This window comes from Elgaria multicarinata, chromosome 3 (genome assembly GCF_023053635.1).
Source record: "Elgaria multicarinata webbii isolate HBS135686 ecotype San Diego chromosome 3, rElgMul1.1.pri, whole genome shotgun sequence".
NCBI classification, from domain to species: Eukaryota; Metazoa; Chordata; class Lepidosauria; order Squamata; family Anguidae; genus Elgaria; species Elgaria multicarinata.
The window spans coordinates 164,849,636-164,872,244 of NC_086173.1; the positions used below are offsets into that span (position 1 = coordinate 164,849,636).

The window sequence follows — 22,609 nt, forward strand, 5'->3', positions numbered from 1 at the left end:
CTCCAGGCCTCCGCCAACAGGGCACCACATTTGCCAACACCAAAAAGCCAGTGTAAAGGTTTTGTGGGTGGGAAGTAGGTCGCTGCAAGAGCTAAACAGACCCGAAACACTTGTTTTTTGTTGAAAGAATAAAAAAGGCATCATGAAACAGGCCAAAAGCGAAAGCGCCCAGGAATCGGAGACCCCCAGCCTCACGGCAACTTGTGGAACTGCCTGAGGAACTGCCCAGGCTGCCACTGGCGATGGCTCCCCCAAATCCCTCCCAGCCCTGCTCCTGGGGACCCTTTGGACTGGGTGTGCTGGGGAGGGAATCTGGGGTGTTCGCCATGCAAAGCCCCTGTGGGGGCCCCTCCTCTCCTCCTCCAGGCTTCGTGGGGCTGGTAAGGAGAGCAGCAAAGTCCGCTTCCGCACTGGTGGACTCGGGTCGAAGCCTTGTGCATGGGCGGACACTCCTGAGTGCTGGTCCCCTCACTTTAAAGGAATTTATTACTGCATTTATAGCCCACCTTTCTTCCCCTTGCAAGGAATGCCAGAGGGCTGGCACGGTCCTCCACTCCCTGCCCCACTTTAATCCTCACAGCAACCCTCTGAGGTAGGTTTGGCTGGGAGTCAGTAACGTCAGAGGCATAAATGATGAGGTGAAGACAGTAGCAGGGTGAGTAAATATATATAACCATATCAAGGATCTGGGGATCACTGGTTGTGTTGTACATTAGGTGCGTCTTTAGTTGATTCTACACAGGGTGGATTGCTTTATTATTATATTTATTTGTATCCCACTTTTTGCCCAATACTGGGCCTCAAGGCGGCCTTACAAAATTTAAAGTCAAGCTCACTCGAATCCAAGACTTAAATCAGCCAGAAAAAAAAGGATTGATTTAAATCATGTGTCCCACTGAAACTTTTTCATGTATTTTCTGAACAATGGTGTAAATCTGACCACTAAGCAGTGTTAATTTCCGAATAAGAGTTTTATTTACACTGTTTCAATCTTCCAAGGAGGCCTTTGCATTTCTCCCTCCCACTGTATATATTTTGCACGCTTCTCTTTTTCTCCTAGAGAGGGAAGGGTCCTCCTTACGACAAGCACCCGTGACAGTTTGAGGCGAAGAGCACAATCTTCTTCATGTCTCCTTAGAAATTTCTTCCATTGAGGTCATTGGGGCTTATTCCCAGATCAGTGGATAGAGGATCACAGCCTTAGGATGGGAATGCAGGCACTGGGCAATTTTGTCTTCTTTTTCATTCCAGTGTTGCTGTTTTCGGCTTCACTCTCTCTTGGCCCAAAGTAGCAAATTCCAAAGACTTATAGATCCAAACAAGGTTTCATAGTAAACTTTTAAAGATCTAATGTTTCGGATTTTTTTATCCATACTCCTATATTTTGTCTTTCTGTCTTAAATCTTTTACCTTGCTTGGCCCAACTCTCAACAGAATAATATTCCTACCTAGCTTGTACCTGTGACTACAGGCAGAGGAACTGAAAGGCCAGAAGATTCAAGAGCTAATAGTTAGGCCAGACAGAGCTATTTTCATGAAATGAAAAACTGAAATGAATTGCCCATGTTGGATTGGTAGAAAACTTGATTTTCATGAGACTGTCAGGGTAGGTTTAGCATGTTTAGGGTGGGATTTAATTGCAACTATGCTATTTTTTTTAACTGCAAGAGAAATGTAGTGAGTGTTATGACTTTAAAGAATCTGATGTTATTTTTTAAACAATACTTTTTTGAATTAAAAATAATTCCATTTTCCTTTGAATCATTCATTTTATTCACCGCGATTCTACACTAGCACTTTTCTGCAGAATGGACCTCCACAGAGTGAATGAGGGAGGTTTGGGAGAAATTTGGAGCTATAAAGATGGTTTTACTTTGAGCATATAAGTTAATTCTGCTGCTGCTCTTACACGGAGTTGTTTTCACATCTGTGGTTTACCCAAAACTATAAAATAAACCCACTTTATGTTCCTGAAGAAAATCCAGGCCTGTACTATTTTCTAGACAGAACCCATGTTGATAAAGGGCTGTAACGCCCAGCGCCTCATGGGAAATACTTTATTTCACAAGGGATTCACCCACCTTGGCTAGGACACAGCAGGGCCTCTCATGGACCAGAAGAATGTATCGGAAGAGATACAGGATTCCAAAGTTATCATATATTGAACAGAGAGTATTTGTTTTTTGTAAAGTTCTTTAAACCTTGCTTCAGATTCAGACTCATCCGGAATCATTACACATTCAAACCGTGGCTTGTATTTAGAATCATAGAAATGCAGCGTTGGAAGGGGCCTACAAGGCCATCGAGTCCAACCCCTTGCTCAATGCAGGAATCCACCCTAAAGCATCCCTGACAGATGCTTGTCCAGCTGCCTCTTGAAGGCCTCTAGTGTGGGAGAGCCCACAACCTCCCTAGGGAACTGGTTCCATTGCCGTACTGCTCTAACAGCCAGGAAGTTTTTCCTGATGTCCAGCCGGAATCTGGCTTCCTTTAACTTGAGCCTGTTATTCCGTGTCCTGCACTCTGGGAGGATCGAGAAGAGATCCTGGCCCTCCTGTTTTTTGTAAAGTTCTTTAAACCTTGTTTTACACATTCAAACCATGGCTTGTACTTGCCACACCTGACAGGCTCACCACTGACACGCTTGCTGGCCAAGCTACACCACACCTCTGCTGCCTGCAGGCTCTGCATGTGCATGTCAGGATGCTGGCAGGGAGTAGGGCTTGTCTGCACGGCCTCAAATATGGGATGAATGCGTGGTGGGGGCTTGTCCCATCCCGGGAAAGGCTGCTTTGCACAAACGGCGTGACCCATCTCTGGGCTGAGCAGTTGGGAAGAGAATGAATTGCCGAAACTTCCCTGGAATCCCACGCTCTTGTAGACAGGGAGGCGTTATTTGCGGTTCAACACCAGCTCTGGATTTGAGTGGGGTGAAGATGCCCCAGGGGACGTGTCTCACTCAGGAGTGCAAAAGAAACACCTCAGGATGCCAAATGGTTTATTCGCAAGAGCCTGACACGTTTCGACCTGTTTCTTATTCTGAGGCCTTCTTCACAGGCCTGGAACATTAATAATAATAAAAAATGAGACAACCTTGTTTTACGCAATTTTATTTTTTTTACGCAATGCGCAATTTCCAGAGGCTCCCAAATTATCCCCCCGTTGTGTCAACCGCGGCTGCCCATGATGCAACAGGGGAAAGTGCCGTTTCGGCAGGGGCTGCAGGTGCCTTCCGAGCCCTGGCCGGTCCACACCGAGCCCGCGAAGAGGCCCAAGCGGCCCGACAAATGGGGCAGGCGCCGGAGAGTCCACCCAGCCCTCTTCAAAAGGGACTCAAAAGTGAAGTGTTTTCTAAAAAAGTGTCTAATCTGCATTTATTTATTTATTTATTACATTTTTATACCGCCCAATAGCCGAAGCTCTCTGGGCGGTTCACAAAAATTAAAACCACAATAAAACACCCAACAGGCACAATTACAAAATACAGTATAAAAAGCGCAACCAGGATAAAACCACACAGCATAATCTTATAATTGATATAAGATTAAAATACAGAGTTAAAACAGTAAAATTTAAATTTAAGTTAAAATTAAGTGTTAAAATACTGAGAGAATAAAAAGGTCTTCAGCTGGCGACGAAAGCAGTACAGTGTAGACGCCAGTCGGACCTCTCTGGGGAGCTCGTTCCACAGCCGGGGTGCCACAGCGGAGAAAGCCCGCCTCCTAGTAGCCACCTGCCTCGCTTCCTTTGGCATGTCGAGGAAGTGTCTGTGCCACAATTCTACCTTGTTTGAAAGCCTTTTTCCTTCTTGTAATTTGAATTTGGGTAACACAGGCTTTATAAAAATATATACAATTAATTAATATATAATTTATTTCAGAAATAAATATTTATTATTTATATATATAAATAATATATATATTATTTATATATTATAAATATATGTCCTTAAAAATAAAAAGTTGGCAAAAAAAAAAGTGTGTGTGTGTGTGTGTGTGAAAGTAGCTCACCTTGCCTAGGGTGCAAAATAGTCTGGCACCGGCCCTGAGCATCCTTGGCTCCGGACTCCCACGAGTCCCCCTGAAAGGGCGTGGGGGGAAGAACGCTCCACCCTCTCTGCTGAGGAAGCCTCGGGATTGGCCGAGGGGAAATATTCGACCACTCAAAAAAATCGGGCCCAGTGTCCGGCAGTGGTTGCTGGGCAGACGGCGCAAGTGGGCGGATCGCTGGAAAGGGAGAGAGAAAGTCTCCCGGCTCTTCGCCTTTTCGGGTCTCCGCCTCGGACGGCGGGAGGGCAAAGGCTGGAGGGGGCCGCTGGTGTTTGCGTGCCTCTGGAAGAAGACCGGGGAAGGAGGCTCGGCCTTGGCCAGGGGACTCCCGCTGTTCCATGGTCAAAGTCCGGCTGTCGGCACAGCGCCTGCCTGGCACACGGGGTGGCGTTGAATTAAAAGTCAAAAAGCTGCAGAGAGAGAAAAATCCGGGGATTCTGTTTGGGATGAAGCCAAGAGGACGAAGCCCCAGGAGTCCAATCCAGATTGATGCTGGGCGGCAGGAGGGATCTCAGCATCTCTCGCCCAGGTGGAGGAGCAGAGGCAGCAGCCCCAGGGGAAGGGGCTGGCCAGGAATCGCCGGAGGGAGACTGCACTGGGCAGCGATGGGAGCTGTGGCCAAGGTCAGGGTGGGGGAATCTCCTGCACAGGCTATCAGGACACACACACACACACACACAGAGCCTTCCGAGGCAAAGCACTTTGTCCCCAGAACTAGAAGCGTTTGTGCCTCCCCCACCCCCACCCTGGAGAATCCAGACCTGCTTCAGAGTTAGGAGAGGGCCAGGATTTCACAGTGTCGACATCTGCCCTGTGAGGACGCCCAGAGCTCTGTTTAAGTGTATGCATTCAAGCGAATCCATCAAAGCCCGGCTGCTCCAGCAATGGCGCCACTTCCTCTTCCTGTTTGGAATGGCAGCCGTTCCCTCGGTAGGGAAGGGGTGAGGTCTGGCTGCAGGAGGTTCCCCCTTTCCCAGCGCCAGGAGGAAGGAAGCGACCAAGGAAAGGAAGCGTCCTGCAGCCCAGCGCTTCTCCCCCTGCAGGGCTCCTCCTTCCCCTGCTCAGTCCCTGACCCCTCCCACAAAGGACGCCCCCTCCTCTGCCACTCACCTGCTTGGGGGCTCCTAGATGGCCGGGTTGCTCCCTGCATTGGAGAGAAGGAAACACCAACGTCAGCCCCCACCCTAAATAACGCATGTCTGATGGACAATTCAGGGAGGGGGGGCGCTTTTCCATCTTCAAGGGGGGAGACACACATCCCAGCCTTCCTGAACCTCTGGGACGAGGCCAGGTTGTGCCACCAGAAATGCCCCCCCCCCATGTTGGCATTATGGCACTGCAGGGGTTTCCGTGCTTCTCAGGGCAGAGCCCAGGGGGCGCTTTAGTCAACTGCAGCCCTGCCGTCTCCCGGCCTGGATCCCGGCACGGAATGAGTGGGGCTGGCAGACTGCGAACCAGGGTGGAGGGACGAAGGTATGAGGGGGGAGTCAAGCAGAACGGGCCTGGGAGAGACAATGGGCGTCTCTCTCTCTCTCCTTCCTAGCAGCCTCAGGGAGAGGCACAATTCTTCCTGCCCTTTTGGGGTGAGATTCCCTCACACTCACCGGAACTGTCGGAGTTTTGGTCCTTTGCTGGAAAGGAGAGAAAAGAAAAGGAATCAAGGTCTGATGCCATACTGGGTGGCGGGGAAGGGATGGAGGTGGGGGGGCGTGTTGGGCTCCTTCTGTCCTTCGCTCTCAGACACAAACGTACTTTCCAATCAGCTTCGCCCAACTGCGCCAGCCACAGAAACACCCCACAAAAAGACACGTGGGAAAAAAGAGATGTGTACCCAAAACAAATCTATTCCTAAATGAACCTGCAGTTTCCAGGAGGAAGGCAGGAGGGGAGGGAGGAGGACGTCAGGGAGGGAGGGGGGGGAGGGAGGGGGGACTCATGGGCAGTGCCCTGACCCAACCCGCTGCATTGTTCCTGGCCAGGGGAATCCGGCCCCTGGACCCAAGCTCGGCACTCCTGGCAGATTTAGTCTAGAGTCTGTTCCCACAGTGAAGCCCCAGATGCCCCACTGGGAAGACCACAAGCAGCCCCCTTTCTTATCCCTTTCCCTGCCCTCCGGAACCCTATGTGGTGTCCAGGGGCGCACAGGGCTCTGCGTAACAGCAAAAGCCTGTCCAAGAAAACATGTCTTCAAACCTGACATCTGCTGTGGAATTTTTATTTATTTATTTATTTATTTATTACATTTTTATACCGCCCAAGAGCCGAAGCTCTCTGGGCGGTTCACAATGAGCTCCCTAAGGAGGTTCGCCTGGAATCTATCTACACCATCTTCTCTCAAACGTCAAGGAAAGACCTTTTTATTCTCTCAGCATTTTAACAGTCTATAAATTCAATTTTAACTTTGCTGTTTTAAATCTGTATTTCTGCACTGCTGCTGATTTTATCCTGGTTGTGCTTTTACATTGTATTTTGTACCATCTTTTTATAGTGTTTGTTTTATGCTTTGAATGGTTTTAATTTTTGTGAACTGCCCAGGGGGCTTCGGCTGTTGGGCGGATATAAAAACGCAGTAAATAAAGAAATACAGCTCAGGAAGAATGTGAACGAGGACCGCGTCTGCTCAGAAACCATTAACTCCAATGCAGGCGCAGCTCCTCCCAGACAATGGAGCCTCCCTGTAAACGCCAGCAGAGAAGAGGCCAAGCGAACCTCCTGGGGCAGGGAGTTCCACAGCGACCCAAACCGTTCAACACTCCTGACCTTCGATGGGACTGGGTGGCGAAGAGAAGGAGTTGCAGAGTGGGCAGTGGGTTAAAGGACGGAGGAATGGGGAGAGGGAGGAGGCTCAGAGCTGGCAAAGGCTCCTCAAATCCAGCCCCTTCTTTTGACCTGTTTGCTCTTTCGAGCTGTATGGAGCCGTGAAGGGTCTGCAACCAGGAGAAAGAAGCACGGGGCAGGGAGTCCCCTGGGTGCAAAGAGTTCCTTCCCCCAGGATCTGGGAACAGGAGCTGGTTTGCATGTCACACCCACCCGCGGCTTCTTTAAACCCTGGGTTGTTCTGAATGAGTGGCAGCGAGCGAGCGAGCGTGCTGGGACTTGCCCCCCTTGAGTGGTTTCCTGGGATGTCTGGATCTGGAATTGGGGGTCGTTGTGGGTGAGGGAAGCCAGAATTAGAATGCAGGGTTTGATTCTAGGTTACAGGTCTGGATTGTTCTTCCCCCAATGAACTCCAATTCCAACCAGCCAGATGGAGAGCGTCTCTGGAGCCTCTAGCGCAGTGGGAGGGGGTGAGGTGGGAGGTTAAACACACCCTGGGCAGCTGTAACGTGGAGCTTCTCAGTCGGGAGTGTGATCCAGCCGTGGTTTCCATAAGGGCAGGCATAAAAAACACTGCCTTTCAAATGTGTGGCCCCAGCTAAGAGCTGGTTTGAGACCCATCAGCCATATAGGAGAGCAGAGGCAGGAAGGGGCAGACAGGCAGGAACTAAGAGACCTGAGACAGCCCAGTCTCTAAATTTCAAGGGGGGACAGCCAGGCAGGTGGAGGGTGACTGTGGGTGCAAAATTCACATCCATATTTGAACCAAGCAGCCAAAGCTGAAGGTCACCAATAGATATCCTCCCTCGGTTGAGATCTGCCTTCCTTCCTGCCTTCCTGCCTTCCTCTCTCCTCTCCCAATCACCGCTTCTTAGAGCTTTGATTGTTTTGAGGCTCCCTGAAAATATCTGCAGTGAAGGAGGGGGGCCCTGCCTGGTGCCAACATGGTCACCTTCTCAGCGCCAGGTCAAGACGTTTCTATTCTCTCAGCCATTTAACAGCAGATGTTGAGTTTTAATCGACCCCAGATCTGTCTTTAGGTTGGGCTGGGAGTTCGAAGTTGTTTTCCAATGGATGTGGTCTTTGTATGTGGTCTGTTTTGAGGTTTCGATGGTTTTAAATTTTGTATATCGAATTTTAATGTTCCATGTTTTCATCTTTTGTAAACTGCCCAGAGAGCTTTGGCTACGGGTCGGTATAGAATGAAATAAATAAATAAATGAATCAATAAAAAAATCTATTTAAACAAACCAAGAAAGCAAAATGAGAGCCTGGATCCCTCAGCCTGGATCCTTCTCTGTCGTTTATTCCTTGGGACAAGGATCCTTTCTCAGGATCTACACGCAGGAGGAGGAGCCCGGCTTTACACCAATGAGGACCCCCCTTTCCCAGGTACCTTCTCAGGGAGGGAAAGAGAACCGTGATGCTGGCAGGAGGTCCTCCTCTGTGGCCTCAGGGGCAGCCGAAGGCTTGGAGACACAGACAGGACTGAATTGATCCCCCTATGTCCTCATTTCCCACCCAAGGCTTAGGCCGCATTGGAGTAAACGGGCAAAGAGGAAGGGATCACTCACTTGATGCTGCTTTGTAGCCACCTTGACGTTTCTCTGCAAAGAAAGAATCGGAGTCAGAACTCAACGTGACACCAGAGATCATCCAGTCTCACCCTCTGCCCTGACAAAGGGCCCCCGGCAGACGTTTCTCCCTCCCCTTCCTCACAGCCTCCAAGGTGGGGGGTCTCACAGGCGCTCCAAGAAACAGCCACTAGTACAAAAGCTTTCCACGCATCGAGCAGACACCGAGTTTGCTCCAAAGTCACTGCTGATGCCTCTGGTCCTTCCCTCTGGAACCACCCCGGAGGAGAGCTCAGGGCAGCACCAGGGTGGGGCGGTGGGGGTGTTTCGACTCGTATGCTAAGCTTTCTGTGCTGCTTTTCAACCCACTTTGAAAGGGAGAGAACCAGGAGACCTCTCACGGCCTGTGGGGTGGAGCAGGGCCGGCCAAACCGTGAAGCGGGAGGAAGCGGGGGCAGCAGGTGGCCGAGGAGGAGGGGAGCGGCGCCCTGCCCCCCACTCCCAAGGCTCGGCCGCCGCTTGGTCCAGCTGGCCACCTTCTTGGCCGGCCAGGCAGCCAGTCGGCAGGATCCAGAAGCAGCCGTCACTCCCTCGCCCCCACCCAACGGCACCCCTGGCCTCCCCTGCCCTGCTGGCCAGCTGCCTGACTTGCCCTAGCACAGGCCCAGACATGGCCTGGAAGTGAGGATCTCAAGAAGAAGTCCTGGGATCTCTGGCGATACTTTGCCAGGCATGCAGACGCTGCACGGCTCCCGAAGGCAGAAAGGCCTTAAAGGCAGCTCGTGGGCCCCTGCGAGGGGAAGGAAGCCGGGGTGGCGGGGAGACAAGACAATGCACGGGGTACACAAGAGGCTGCTTCTTGAGGGGGGGAGGCCTTGTGGAGGGGGAGGGGGCAGCGGGAGGGGGGGTCCTGCTTCAGGCAGCAACCTGTCCTGGGCCAGGCCTGGTGTGGAGGGAGAACCCTCCAAACCTCAGATGGAGTTGAGGCACAACTTGATCTCAAGGGCGACTCTTCAGTTGCACATCATGAGGGCTGAATGGAAGGTGGGGGGAGAGGGCAGGACCCAGAAGCCCAGCCCTGCCTCAAAGACCGGGACTGTATTGAACCTCCTCCCTCCCCTCACAAAAAAAGAGTTAAACTAAGCAGAAACGTTTATACTTACTGTAGAAATAGATCCCAAGGATCCCAGCTACCAGCAGGGCAAAGGCGGCCCCCACCACACACCCAACAATGAGCCCCAAGTTGGATGCTAAAGGTGAATGGAGACAAAGAGCAAAGAGATTGAAGGGAAACTCTAAAACACCCTTCTGCTGGGATGGGGGAGGCCCCGGATGGGAAAGTCTGCACAAGTCCTTCCAGGGCTGGGCTGGGAGGTGGGGGAGGGTCTCTTCCCAAAGGGAGGAGCCATAACGAGGCTTGACTCCTCCCATTTTGCTGACATGTTTGCCTCCAATAATATAACTACCGTCAGAAATCTCGTGATTTCAGAGCCACTCAGTCTTGCAGAGAGAGACCGAGACCGAGAGCTCTTCCCTAGGGCGCAATGTCAATTTACGGCCTCCAAAGCAGCAGGTTCCGGCCAGAAAGGACGACAAGGGGGTTGAAATCTACAAAATCCTAAAAACTTCATTTCTATCCAAGAACACACACGGGAAGGGGGGGGGGGGTTGTGATGCAGGCTGTGATTCTGCTGGGGGTGGTGTTATGTCTCCATCTTCAATGGGGAAAATGCCCCTCCCAGAGTCCTCCCCTCTGACTAATCACCACCACCACCACAATGAAGACCCTCCACCACCACCCCCAGTGTCTCACCACCGGTCTCCTCCCAGGCAACGTCCAGGGGCTCCAGCAGGCTGTCATGCTCCACGTGGCACCGGTAGAGGTCCCGATCCTTGGGGTCGACCTTGATGCTGAGCCAGGCGTGGTAGGTCCCGTCCGAATTGGGGGCGACGTCCCTGCGGAAGGTCTTATGCTCCATGACCTCCCCATCCCTCCTCCAGGTGGTCTCGATGGCCTTGGGGTAGAAGCCGTGGGCCCGGCAGACGAGGGTCTCCATGCTGTCATGCTCCGCCTGGCTCGTCACCTTCACCACGGGGCGCTCTGCAAGACAGGCAGCTTCGGAGTTAACCCAGAGCCTCTCCAGCGCCTGGCAGGATGGATGCTTTGCTCTTTGGAGCAGGAAAACAGCCCTTGGGGGCATCTGGTCCTACTGCAAAGACTGAACACCCTGCAGGACCCCCCAGAGAGATTTTGAAAGACCTCAAAGCAAGGGGATTCCTCAGGCTTCATATGATTCTTAGCCGTTCACAACTGTCTCTAGGAAGGAATCTGAAATGGTTATAAAGTGAACAAAATTCAGCTTGTCCTTGATTCTTCCCTTCCAGGGAGGGACGCTGCCCTCGCTGCTCCTCGCCTCTCCTGGCCACGTGGTCGCTTCCTTCCTTCATTAACCACGTCATGCCTCTTTAAAAAGGCCCTGCAATGGTGGCTGGGTCAAGTGGGAGGGGGGCCTGGGAGGGAAAGGAGGAGAGAAGGGAAGGAAGGAGGAGAGAAGGGAAGGAAGGACGGAGAAACCAGCAGCGTGGTGGGGAAGGAAGGAGGCCGCCTGCCGTGGAAGGAAGAGGGCACCACCTCCACACCCAGGAAGACCAGCAATCCCGGGACCCAGGAAAAGGGATAAAGCACTGCTTCTGGACAAACAGCAAAACTAGCGCCGCTCTTCCCAGAGAACTGTGGGCTGAAAGGGGGAGTTGAAAATACTTGATTCATATTGGTGTTCGTTCTTTTTCCTATTATTCACTAAATCTTCTTACGTGAAGTAAATTCTCTTAAATATCGATTTTGTTTGTCTCTGGAGTCATTGCCATCTGCCCCTCCTCATCCTAGTTGTAGAAACCCAAAAACATCCCAATCCCATTTCATGCTTTATGCGGCGTCCTCTTCATTTCTGGGAACCCAGCAAACGGCTCTGGAAAGGGCCAGGATCCCTGATAGTCCTCCGAGCGGCTCTGAACTGCGCCCTTGAGGGAGGAGAGGCCATCGCTCTCCTCTCCGCTGCAGATCTGCCAGGAGGGGAAGACGAGATCAGGGCGGCCAACAGGCCCAGCCAGGACTTCAAGGGGACGTAAAGCCCACAAGAGAAGTTATGGCGTCAGTGTTGGTGTATTTCCCCACTGAATCAATTTACAAAAGGTGGTATTCTTAGATGGGGCAGTCCACACATGCTCAGGGGCACCGTATTCTTACAATAACAATGTTCTATCAGAAAATAAAAAACACTCTGCACATGCTCAGACACATTCAGCCCAAAGAGCCTGAATCCTGGAAAAGAAAACAGGGGAACTTTGGGCGTCCTCAAGGGTAACAACCTTGCAGAAAAATGTGTGTTTGAAGGAATCCTGGATGCTCTCCACTCCTCCATTTTGTTTATTTACAATATTTATATACCGCTCCCTATTCAAAATTTTGGAGCCGTGTACAAGATAAGATAAAGTAAAACACAGAATAAAACACCTTAAAATGGGTTTTTAAAGAAGCAAAGGGCAAAGTGAACCGTGGCTGGTCATCAAGGGAAGCCTTCCTGGAAGGACGACGTTTTCAGGAGGCGCCGAAAGGAATACAAAGTTGGCGCCTGCCTGACCTCCAGAGGCAGGGAGTTCCATAGGAGGGGAGGCTACCATTTTGCAATAATCTTCTCTGTTCCCTGCGGATGAGCAAGTGCTGGGATGGGCCACGGGTGGACATGGGACTCCTCTGGACAGCAGGGACAGATCCTGCAAAGGGAGTGATTTGAGGGGGGGGAGGGGAGACCTCAGCCTGTCACTCGCAGGAGGGGGGAGGAGGAGAGGAGAGAGGGAGGGTCTCCTTTGGGGCAGGAAGAAAAGGGCAGGGGCAGCTCTCCATGGGTGGGGGAGGGGTTTCTGGCAGGGGGGAGGACCCACATGTGCAGCCCCCTCCCCACACGCAGTCTGGACTGGACTGTCCCAGCCCAGGCCTGATCAGGGGATCTGGTTGGATCGTGTGTTTCAGGCTGGATCTGCCCAAGTGGAGGAAGGAGGTGGGGCTGTACCACTTCAGGCCGCAGGTGGAGGGGAGGCCATATATTTGAAGGTGCCTCAGTAGTAAAAATAAATGCATTCATTGCAACTAAAAGACATAGAGGAGAAAGGGAAGAAAATCCAGGCAACCCCCCCCCCCCACACACATTTCTCTGTACATTGTGCTAGTTTTCTACTTGCAGGGGTTTTCATTTTAAAAATCTGGAGGGTACTGAAAACCCCTCCCCCCCAGATGTGCCCCCTTTGTAGTGTGCGGATGGCATCTCAGGCTGGGATGAAGGAGGGATGGAAGCCCCCCCCCCTGGCAGCCCCTCCTTCCTCCCCACAGACCCTTTATTCCCCCCCCCCAATGCACACACCTGTCCTCAGCAGAGTCTCGTTCCCGTAGTCCAGGAATCTCCGCAGATATTCAATGCAGATCTCCTCCAGGTAGTACTTCCGGTATTGGTTATCTGCCCTGTCAGCCACCCACTTCCTCTTGGTGTTTTGGGCCGAGACATCGGCGGCCGTCCAGGTGAGGGTCTCCTTGTCGAAGGCGAGGTAGTCCCTCCCGTCGTAGCCATACTGGCTATACCCCCCTTTGGTCCCGTCTCCCCTCAGCTCACAGCCGCACATCCGCTGAACGGTGTGAAACCCTGGAAGAGACGCACAGAGGAGGGAAGGCGGTGAAGAGATTGGGGGGGGGGGGGGAACAAGCTATATAAATAAATAAATAAATAATGATGCGTTTTAATTTTTGTGAACCGCCCAGAGAGCTTCGGCTATTGGGCGTTATAAAAATGTAATAAATAAATAAATAAATAAATAATAACAACAAGGGTGGGGGCAGCCGTTTCCCACCCACCCACCCCACCCCCGGGCATGAAGCCCCACAAAAGAGGCTCCGACAAGATTTCTTTCCCTCCGGCTCCTGGAAGGAAGAGGCTGCCCCAGAAAAAGTGAATTATCTTATCAGCTACTGAGCCCTAAACTTGGGGTCACCACCTTGCCTTAAATCCAGAGAGGCTCAATCCCTCCACCTTCTCTCTCCGTGTCCTTTTCTCTCTCACCCACCTTGATCTGACTGACATCCCCCCCCCCGGCCCCCCTTGCCTGGGGTGCTCCTGTCAATCAAAACCAGCCCCTCCCCCGCCCCCTCAGAAGGCAAAGGAGGGGGCCCCACCCCACACATTCCCCCACCTCCTGGGTCAGAGCCTCTGTGACTCTGGTCTTTGCACACCTCGGGAGGGGGGTGGGAACCCCCGGGATTCTCCCCCCTCCCCCTCGAAAGAGAAACATAACTGTTTTTATGGTGGGGGGAGATCTTGTTATTGCAACACTGATGTTTTCCCCCCACTAAGGTTCCTTGAGGCCCAGGATAAGAAAGGCAAAGCCAAGAGACCTGTCCCCCCCCTCATTGGTCCACCAAAGAAAAGAGGGCTTCTGCTCAGCGCTCTGCCCTGCACCCACCCACCCCATAACCTGGATCTGCTCCCTGGAAGGAGAGACCTTGCGGAGGGGGTGGAGGTGTTTCCAAGAAATGGCTTCCCTGTTGCCCAAGACCAGAGGGGCCAACCAAAATGGGGGGTTTGCCCCATTTCAAAATGGCCGCCATGCACGCTCTCATCCGAATCCAGGCGGCCTTCCTTGCTGTTCCCAGAAACCTCAGCCGATCCAGGGTCGTCCCCCCCACCCCCAAATGTCTCCCCAAAAGCATCAGACAGGCCTCCAACTCTCCCCACCAACATCATAATCACTGCCATGGGGTTTTGTGTGTGGGGTGTGTGTGAAGCTGTACATTGGCAGGCAGCTTCCTCATTGAGAAGGCGCCCCCCCTCCAAGGGACCCATTGCAGAGGCCCAGAATTCCCCACTTGAACTGACGCTTCTCTCACAGCACGGGTCCCACTGGTGCGTTCTGCGCTCTGTGGGGAATATCGCATTTCGAACTACGCTCGTCATTGGGGAGCTCCTGTTTGGCCCTTTCCCATGTACTTCTTCTAATCTATTCTCCCCCCCCCCCACCCCGTTTTCAGCTTTAAGGCACAATGGTGAAAATCAAAGGCTGATATTGTTCATTTCTGAAGACCCCTTTCTGGGCAGTGAGCAGGGGGTTGGACTCCATGGCCTTCTAGGCCCCTTCCAACTCTGCTATTCTATGATCTAGGGGCTGAACAGAGCTCAGCTTTCCCACGAGGTTGTGGCCCCAAGCAAGGCCTTGCCGTGGGAAGGACACATCCTCTCAAAGGGATCCCCCCCCCACTCCTATGGAAACAGCCTCCCAGAACATCCTAATACTTCCGTGAGCCCTGGAGTGGGCAGAACCTGGACCAGGGGACTTCAGGGGTTCTTCCTGCCTGCCTTCCTCCCATACACCTGAGGCTGCCCCTGGTCTCCTCCCTGCCTTCCTGTCTCACAGGAGCTCACGTGCAGAGCAAGGTCTCGATCCGTGTGTGTGTGCCTGTGTGGAGGCACACTTGAGCCAGCCCACAGCCTCCGGGGCAAAGGGGCAGCAGACTCGGCTGAGTGGCCCTCGGACGGGGAATCGGCCAACCCTTGCTGACAGCCCGGCCTCCGCAGCATCACTACCGAGTCAGGGCAGTGGAAGGAGGGGCGGCAGGGAAGGAGACTGGAACAGGTGTGTGCGCCTGGGTGTGGGTGAGGAGGAGGCAGTGGGGATGCGCTGGGGTTGAGGCTCGGAGCTTTGGTAGGGCCAAATCTCTCTTCACGTGCCCCCCTGGCTTCCCTCTCAGGCCTCAGCAAAACAGGAGCGACATCAGCAGCAACAGAAGACTTGATACTCAGGCAGGGTCTCCCTTCCGCCAAGCCCCCACCCCGCCCCGTCACCTGCTGACTTGTCCACGAACCTTCTGGGCTGAACGTGGGCCCAACACATCTGCTGCTGCTGCTTCTTAGCTGTGGAATTTGGGGGAGGGAGGGAGGGAGGGAGGCAGGATGGGAGCCTGCTCCTTGGGATGTCTGCTGCCTTTCCCTGTGCTCAGCACCCATTCACCTGCCCACCCTGCACCGCAGCTGGATCCAGCACCAGCAGCACCGTGAAAGCAGCAGCAGTACAGGCAAGTGGTATATATGGGTGTGGGTGAGGGCTGGTTGCACTGATCCTTGCAATTTTCTGCCTTCGTTTTAGCAAAAAACATACATTCCTGCAGCCTGATCCTACTCAGGCTTAATCGGAAGTAATTTCTATACATTTGATGGAGTCTACACACATAGGAGACGGCCTTCATTTCTTTCCCTTTGCCACTGATATTAGGTCCTGCAGTGATCTTGGATGAGGAGAGGAAAAAGGTTTTCCAGCTTTCCAACCTCTCTGCTGTAAAAGGGGTCGAGGGGGCTACAGGTGACGGCTGCACTTAAGAGGGAGCCCATTATCCAGCTTATGGTTCACTCCCGGCCTCAAAACCTGTTTGCCATAGTAAGAAAAGATAAAAACATTACGGGGCTTTTTGTTAACATTTCCCAAATTAAAATTATTGTTGTATCCTGCTGCTACTCTTTCCTAATCGAGTTGACTCAATTCATGAATGACTTATTTCAATGGGGTCGTACAGTACAATAACAGCCTGTAGAATTCATTAAAAATTGAGCCATTGGGGCTAAATATGAAGGATGGAATGAGAAAAATCTGGCTGTATAAGAACATAAGAAGAAGAGCCCAGATGCTGGATCAGACCAAGGGTCCGTCTAGTCCAGCACGGTGTTCACACAGTGGCCAACTTCTAGATCCGTCGCTCCAAATGACAGCCCAGATAGATGTGGCAGCCAGGAGTGCCTACTAACAGCTTCGGCTGGTACGCCAGCTGCGCCCCTTCCTGGAGTCAGAAGACCTAAAGACGGTCGTGCCCGCACTGGTAACTTCGAGGCTCGACTTCTGCAATGCGCTCTACATAGGGCTACCTTTGTGCCTAGTCCGGAAACTTCAAATAGTTCAAAATATGGCAACCAGGCTGGTCACCGGTACATCTAGGGGGGACCACATTACACCAGTCTTAAAATCTCTTCTCTAGCTGCCAATTAGTTTCCAGGCGAAGTACAAAGTGTTGGTTATCACCTTTACAGCCCTACATGGTTTGGGTCCAGGCTACCTGCGGGATCACCTTCTCCCATACAATCCACCCAACACACTCAGGTCCTCTGGGAAGAATCTACTTTAGCCTGCCAAAATTAGGCTGACAAGTATTACCCAGAGGACCTTCTCTTCTGCCACTCCCAGACTGTGGAATGGCCTGCCGGAGGAGACGCGTCAACTTAACGGTCTACCAGCATTTAAGAAAGCTATAAAGACTGATCTATTCCAGCAGGCCTATCCAGTGGAATTTTAGGATGTTTTTAATATATACGATGTTTTTCATTCAGTTTTATGTATTTTATAATTATTGTTATTTCCCGCCTCGATCCAAACAGAGAGACAGGTAAGAAATTATTATTTATTTATTTATTTATTATTAACCAGCCATCAGCCAGGGACCAACAAGGCAGGACATGGTGCAACAGCACCCTCCCACCCATGTTCCCCAGCAACTGGTGCACACAGGCTTGCTGCCTCTGATACTGGAGGTAGCACACAACTATCAGGGCTAGTAGCCATGGATAGCCTTTGCCTCCTACAGGAAGTTATCTTTAGGGTGCAGTTCTGAACACCCCACTTACTAGGGAGGAAGGCCTGGCAGACATCAGAGGACGGCAGTTACAAACAGGCGTCTTTAAAGCAACAGTGGTTATAAAAAACTGCAGCAGTTAAAGTTAATTTTCTGCCAAGATTTTTAATAAGTGACAGAATGTTATCTCTTTTTTTGAAAAAAAGTAAACTAGTGAGACAATATATTAGCTACATTTATTTTGGGGAGAGGGAACAGGTAAGATTTCTGCAGTTAATATTGTCATGTATTCTCCCTCTAGATGAGAAGAAGCTTGCTTGGTGAGCAAGGGGAAAACTTGTAATGTTTTAAAAGAGTCCGGAGATCTGAGCTATTGTAAACAGCCAAAACCCTCTTTTCGTCACAGCTTGGGATGTATGGAATGAATATAGAGAATACTCCTACCAGTTGGTGGGTTATTTATACGGACTTTTTCCTCTCTGGACTGAACTTTGTATCAAAATCTGGTCTTTCAATTTTCAATGTTTTAACTCGCAATGAAGAGGGAAGCAGGCAAGGAAGACCTCAGGGCCCGATCCAGCTGCACTCCACCCCTCCCTCCCCCACTGGGCCCCTGCCACCAGCTGCCCTGTGGGAAGGATCCTGAGGACTTCCCTGTGGGAAGGATCCTGAGGACTTTTTGTGGTTTTATTAATATATGTTGAAGTTTAGTCGGAAGAATCTTTATCCCGGAATGCAAGACATTAGAACGATAACATCTACCAATGCATAAATGAGTTCTTATCCTTCAGTCAAATTAAGAATAAATTAAGTCAATAAATTAATAAATTAAGTCAAATAAATTAATAAATTAATAAATTAATAAATTAAATAAATTAAATAAATAAAATTAAATAAATAATAAATAAACAATAATATATAAATAAATAATAAATAAATAATTATAAATAAATAAATAAATAATTATAAATTATAAATAAATAAATTATAAATAAATAAATAAATAATTATAAATAAATAATAAATAAATAATAATAAATAATAATAAATAAATTATAATAATTAATTAATTAATTAATTAAGTCAAATTAAGAATAAAATATAGGCTCAGATAGTTTCAGTTATGTCAGAAAACATCAGGACTGCATAAATGTAGTGAAAGATCTTTACTAAGGGCCCTGCTACATCTCCACATAGCAAAGGATGAAAATATCATTATAAAAGAATGCACTGTTGGTATATAGAATCATAGAATAGCAGAGTTGGAAGGGGCCTACAAGGCCATCGAGTCCAACCCCCTGCTCAATGCAGGAATCCACCCTAAAGCATCCCTGACAGGTGGTTGTCCAGCTGCCTCTTGAAGGCCTCTAGTGTGGGAGAGCCCACAACCTAGCTGATTCCATTGTCGAACTGCTCTAACAGTCAGGAGGTTTTTCCTGATGTCCAGCCGGAATCTGGCTTCCTTTAACTTGAGCTTGTTATTCCATGTCCTGCACTCTGGGAGGATCGAGAAGAGACCCTGGCCCTCCTCTGTGTGACAACCTTTTAAGTATTTGAAGAGTGCTATCATGTCTCCCCTCAATCTTTTAGATTGAGCAGGGGGCCTGCTCAATCTTATAGAAGAGAGACATGATATTCTTTATTTTAGAGAGAGCTAAGTGAACTGAATTTTTTGAAAATACAGACATTAAGATGATGGAGATGTGGATATTGTGCCCAATAAAAGTGGCAGTTATGGGAACTCTGGGGGAAAGTGATCATGTTATACCTGAGTTCTTGATTTTAAAGGCAGCAAAAGCTGAGGGTAGCCATGCGCGTACTTTGGATTTTAGGAAAGCTGATTTTAATAAACTCAGAATTATGGTAAGTAAGGTCCCATAGCAGGTGACCCTAATGAGAAAAGGAGTCCAAGATGGGTGGGAGTTTCTAAAAATGGAAATTTTAAAGGCACAATTTTTAAAGGCCTGGATGCCTCAGGAAAGGAAGGGGATCTTAGCGTTCCCTCCTATCTTTGAAATGTGTAAAAAAATGTTTTTGGTTTTGCCTTGCAGGTCTGAATGGAACAATTTAGTTAAGCAAAATTTTCTATGCTTTGGGCTATAATGTTGAATAATTTCTTATCCTACAGACGAAGACCCTTGTGGTCGAAACACATATGGAACAGGTGGACGTATGTAGCCTTCCATATGAACAGCAGAAAAGTGATTTGTGTAGTTCCTATCTAGGGTTTGCGGACTACTTAATTTTTATTCTGGTATAATTTTATGTTGTGTCTTAAATCATTAAAATTTTAAATTAAGTGTTTATTATTACTTTTTATGCTTAACAGTATGGATTAGTTGTTTCATTAAATTTTATCTCCGTATGCATAGTTGTAGCTCTATTTGAACCTTGTATTGCACTTATTTTCTTAAACCCGTTTTGTTTTGTGCGTTGACTTTGGTTTAAGACGCCACCTTTTATAATAATGCTGTGAATATTTCATCTTGGGCAACGCTTGTCCCTGGGGAGCCTCGTTTCTGCTGCTTCCCACATCCTACTTCTATTTTGCGCATCCAACATTTTCAGCGTTAAGGAACCAAAGCTGAGCTCGGAGCATTTTCTTCCGGAGGAACCATCGCCATCCCGTCATGGGCTCGGATCCGAAAGGGGCGACTGCTGGTGGTTGGTGCCCTGAGGCGACCCTGCCCAGTCTTGCCGGCAGCCTGGCATCAACGGCTCCAGACTGTGGGTCAGGGCACTAGAGGGGGCAGAAGCAAGGCAGGCAGCCTGAACCAGGGTGCGTGAGAAGGTGGGCAACGGGGTCTCGGGACCTGGCAGGTGGGGGGATTTTCCATGGGCCTAAAACTCTTTACATCCCCACTTGGATTCCTTCCTTGTTCTCAGCGGAGAAGGAGCAGCAGCAGAAGCATTTACACTTGAACAGCGCCTCACTTCTGCCAGCCCACCACAGTCTGTAAACTTGCCCAAGGACCTGCCTGCCTGCCTGCCTGCCTGCCTGGCATTTGCTCCCTGTGAGATGTTTCAGTCCTAGGTCTTAATAAAGTCTAACACTGTTGTGAGACCTCACAATTCTCTGCAGCTGGGATAGACAGAGCGTCATTCGGCGTCTACCGGTTGATCATGGGTTGGATTGCATGGCAACACCCACAGACCTGCCTGCTTCTCAAAGAGCTTCCATTGGGGCTAGTGGAGGTTCCCCCCCCCTTTCTTTCACCTCTGGGCAAACCCAGGGCAAGATGTGGCTGGGTGGAGAAGTCCCATCCCCCACAAGAGGAAGGGGCGGCCTCCAGGACAGAGCCAGTCGAATGAACGAGGGACTTTGGGAGTGAGCACGTGGAAAACCATGTCCTCTGAGCCATTGCAGAGAGATGGTTCCAAGTGGAATCCCTTGCGCATCACGGAGGCCACTGCCTTTGTCCTTGGATCAAGAGCAAACAAGGCCCTTGGGATGGGAGGGAGCAGAGGCAGACTCTGCATCAAGCATCCCCACCTGTTCAAGTACGCGGCTGATCCTCAGCACAGGCACTGGCTAGCTGAAGCAGCACATGTGAGCCACGGGGGGCAAGATGGCCTCTCTTCTCCTGGAGGAGGACATTCAGGACCTGGCTGCTAGCGATGAGTACAGGGGATCCCTGGAGCTGAAGCTGGACGAACTGAAGCCCTTTGTCACCGTGGAGGACTGTGAAGATGCGGAAGTATATGGAGTCCCTCTGCAGCGAAGGGGAGCAACCGGCTCCATCGCCAGAAGGAACTCAGACCACCTAGGCCTCATCCAGCCTCCACCTCGGGTGGGGGAGACTCTTGCACTTGCCCCTGTGTCTGTGCTGGGTTTGCCCTGCTCTTGCTGGTACTGCGGAGGGTGAGAGGGAGAAGCAGCCCAGGCCCAGCCAGGCCATCCTTGAGTGCTGATGCAGTGCAGGATCCTTACCTGGGCTTCACTCTTCCCTGTTTAAGTACTATAAGTAAGTTTGTGAACCGCCCAGAGAGCTTCGGCTATTGGGCGGTATAGAAATGCAATAAATAAATAAATCTGGATTGGGGCCCTGTGTGCTTACGCTAGCGTACAAAAAAAGCCAGACTCCCCTAGACACTCTGCATTTAACGTAGCGTCTAGTTTAGCCCCCAGGCTGCAGACTTCTCCAGCTCCACCTGGCTTGCTTCACAGGCTGCAGTAAGGGCAGCAGCTGGGTTTACACTCAAAGACCTTGCAGCGTTTTGTCGTGTGTTGGCGGGAGCCGGGTTGGGAGGGCGACTGTGCTGCTTAGCGCAACACTAGCAGCAGCAGCAGCAGGAGGCCTGAAAGTGGAAGTCAGCCTTGGAAACACAGCTGCTCCCTTGCCCATCCCATGGGGCCCCGTGTGGTCGGTTGGGCCTTGGGGGACGGTGTCCAGAAAGGTTTCAGGGGACTTGGTGGACATTTCTTACTTTCTTCACCTTTAAATAATTTGATGGGTCTGAATGAGGTCAGGAGTGAAAGCAGGAGCATAAGGGAGAGACCTGCGTTCATTTGGACGCCCTCCTTCCCTCCCTCCCTCTGTCTTTTCCTTAGGTGATTCACTGTGTGACTCTGCGCATGTTCAGTCAAAAGTGTCCTCATGGACACGAGATGCCAGGCTGCATCTGGGGCCTGATTCCGCTAAAGGCAGGTGAGAGTAAAATGGGTCAGAGACAGAAGACTGCAGTCAAGATATGGGCTGGCATCAAGGGCTGGGTTGGGCAGACAAAAAGCAGAGGGCCGGCCGGAGGCAGAGAGACATCGTCTAAAGACAGGCTCGTGGCTGGGCAGATGACTTAGAGGTGCTCATATGGCTAGCAGAGCTCATCCAAGAATTGGGGTTCAGCCAGTGTTGGGTGGAATAGGCCCCCCTTGAGAAAGCAGGTCTATAGCTTCCGCTGGACCCAGCCTTGACCTTGGAGGCCCCGGTCTCAGCTGTCGCTCGGAGTACCTTTGCTGAGCTGGGGGTGATGCGCCAACTATACCCATTCCTAGAAAATGCAGGCCTGGCCAGAGTTACCCTTAATCATATCACGTCTGGATCATTGCAGTGCAATTCTACGCAGGGCTGCCTTTGAAGAGTATTTGGAAACTACAACTGGTCCGGAATCCAGCACCTGGACTGTCAATAAGGAGCAAGTTGAAACAGCTGCACTGTCATCCAATTGGCTTCCAGGCACAATTTAACGTATTGGTGATGGCTTTCAAAGCCCTCACGGGTTTAGGATCAGGATATCCGAAGGAACACATTCCCCTCCCTGAGCCCACCTGTTGAGATCATCCCCGGGCGCCCTCTTGTACAGCCCAAGAACCCCAGAGACACACTTCACTGGGATGAGGGACAGGGCCTTTTCCACAGCTGCCCCTGGGCTCTGAAGCTCTCCTCTGAGTCTCCATCTCACCCCCTCATGAATGACTTTCTAGGAGCTGGTAAAGATCTTCCATTTTCAGAAGAAATTTAATATGCCATTTTTAACTTGCTGTTTTAATCTGACTCTGCTTTTTGGAATATTTT

At 50.6% G+C, this 22,609-nt stretch overlaps 1 protein-coding gene across 2 annotated transcripts in view; it reads right to left on the reverse strand.

The window, feature by feature from the left end:
• Positions 1 to 3,652: 3,652 nt before the first annotated feature.
• Positions 3,653 to 22,609, reverse strand: part of LOC134396436 (H-2 class I histocompatibility antigen, Q9 alpha chain-like) — a 28,633-nt gene continuing 9,676 nt past the window's right edge. Inside the window, exons 2-8 of one of the 2 annotated variants that reach the window (XM_063122940.1) lie at positions 12,859 to 13,134; positions 10,254 to 10,541; positions 9,604 to 9,690; positions 8,441 to 8,473; positions 5,654 to 5,680; positions 5,160 to 5,193; positions 3,653 to 4,459 (exon numbers count right to left, since the gene is read on the reverse strand). In XM_063122940.1, coding sequence (XP_062979010.1) covers positions 5,174 to 5,193; positions 5,654 to 5,680; positions 8,441 to 8,473; positions 9,604 to 9,690; positions 10,254 to 10,541; positions 12,859 to 13,134 — 731 coding nt within the window. In that variant the 3' untranslated portion in view covers positions 3,653 to 4,459; positions 5,160 to 5,173. The remainder of the gene's footprint in view (positions 4,460 to 5,159; positions 5,194 to 5,653; positions 5,681 to 8,440; positions 8,474 to 9,603; positions 9,691 to 10,253; positions 10,542 to 12,858; positions 13,135 to 22,609) is intronic. The other variant, XM_063122939.1, reaches the window with a different exon arrangement.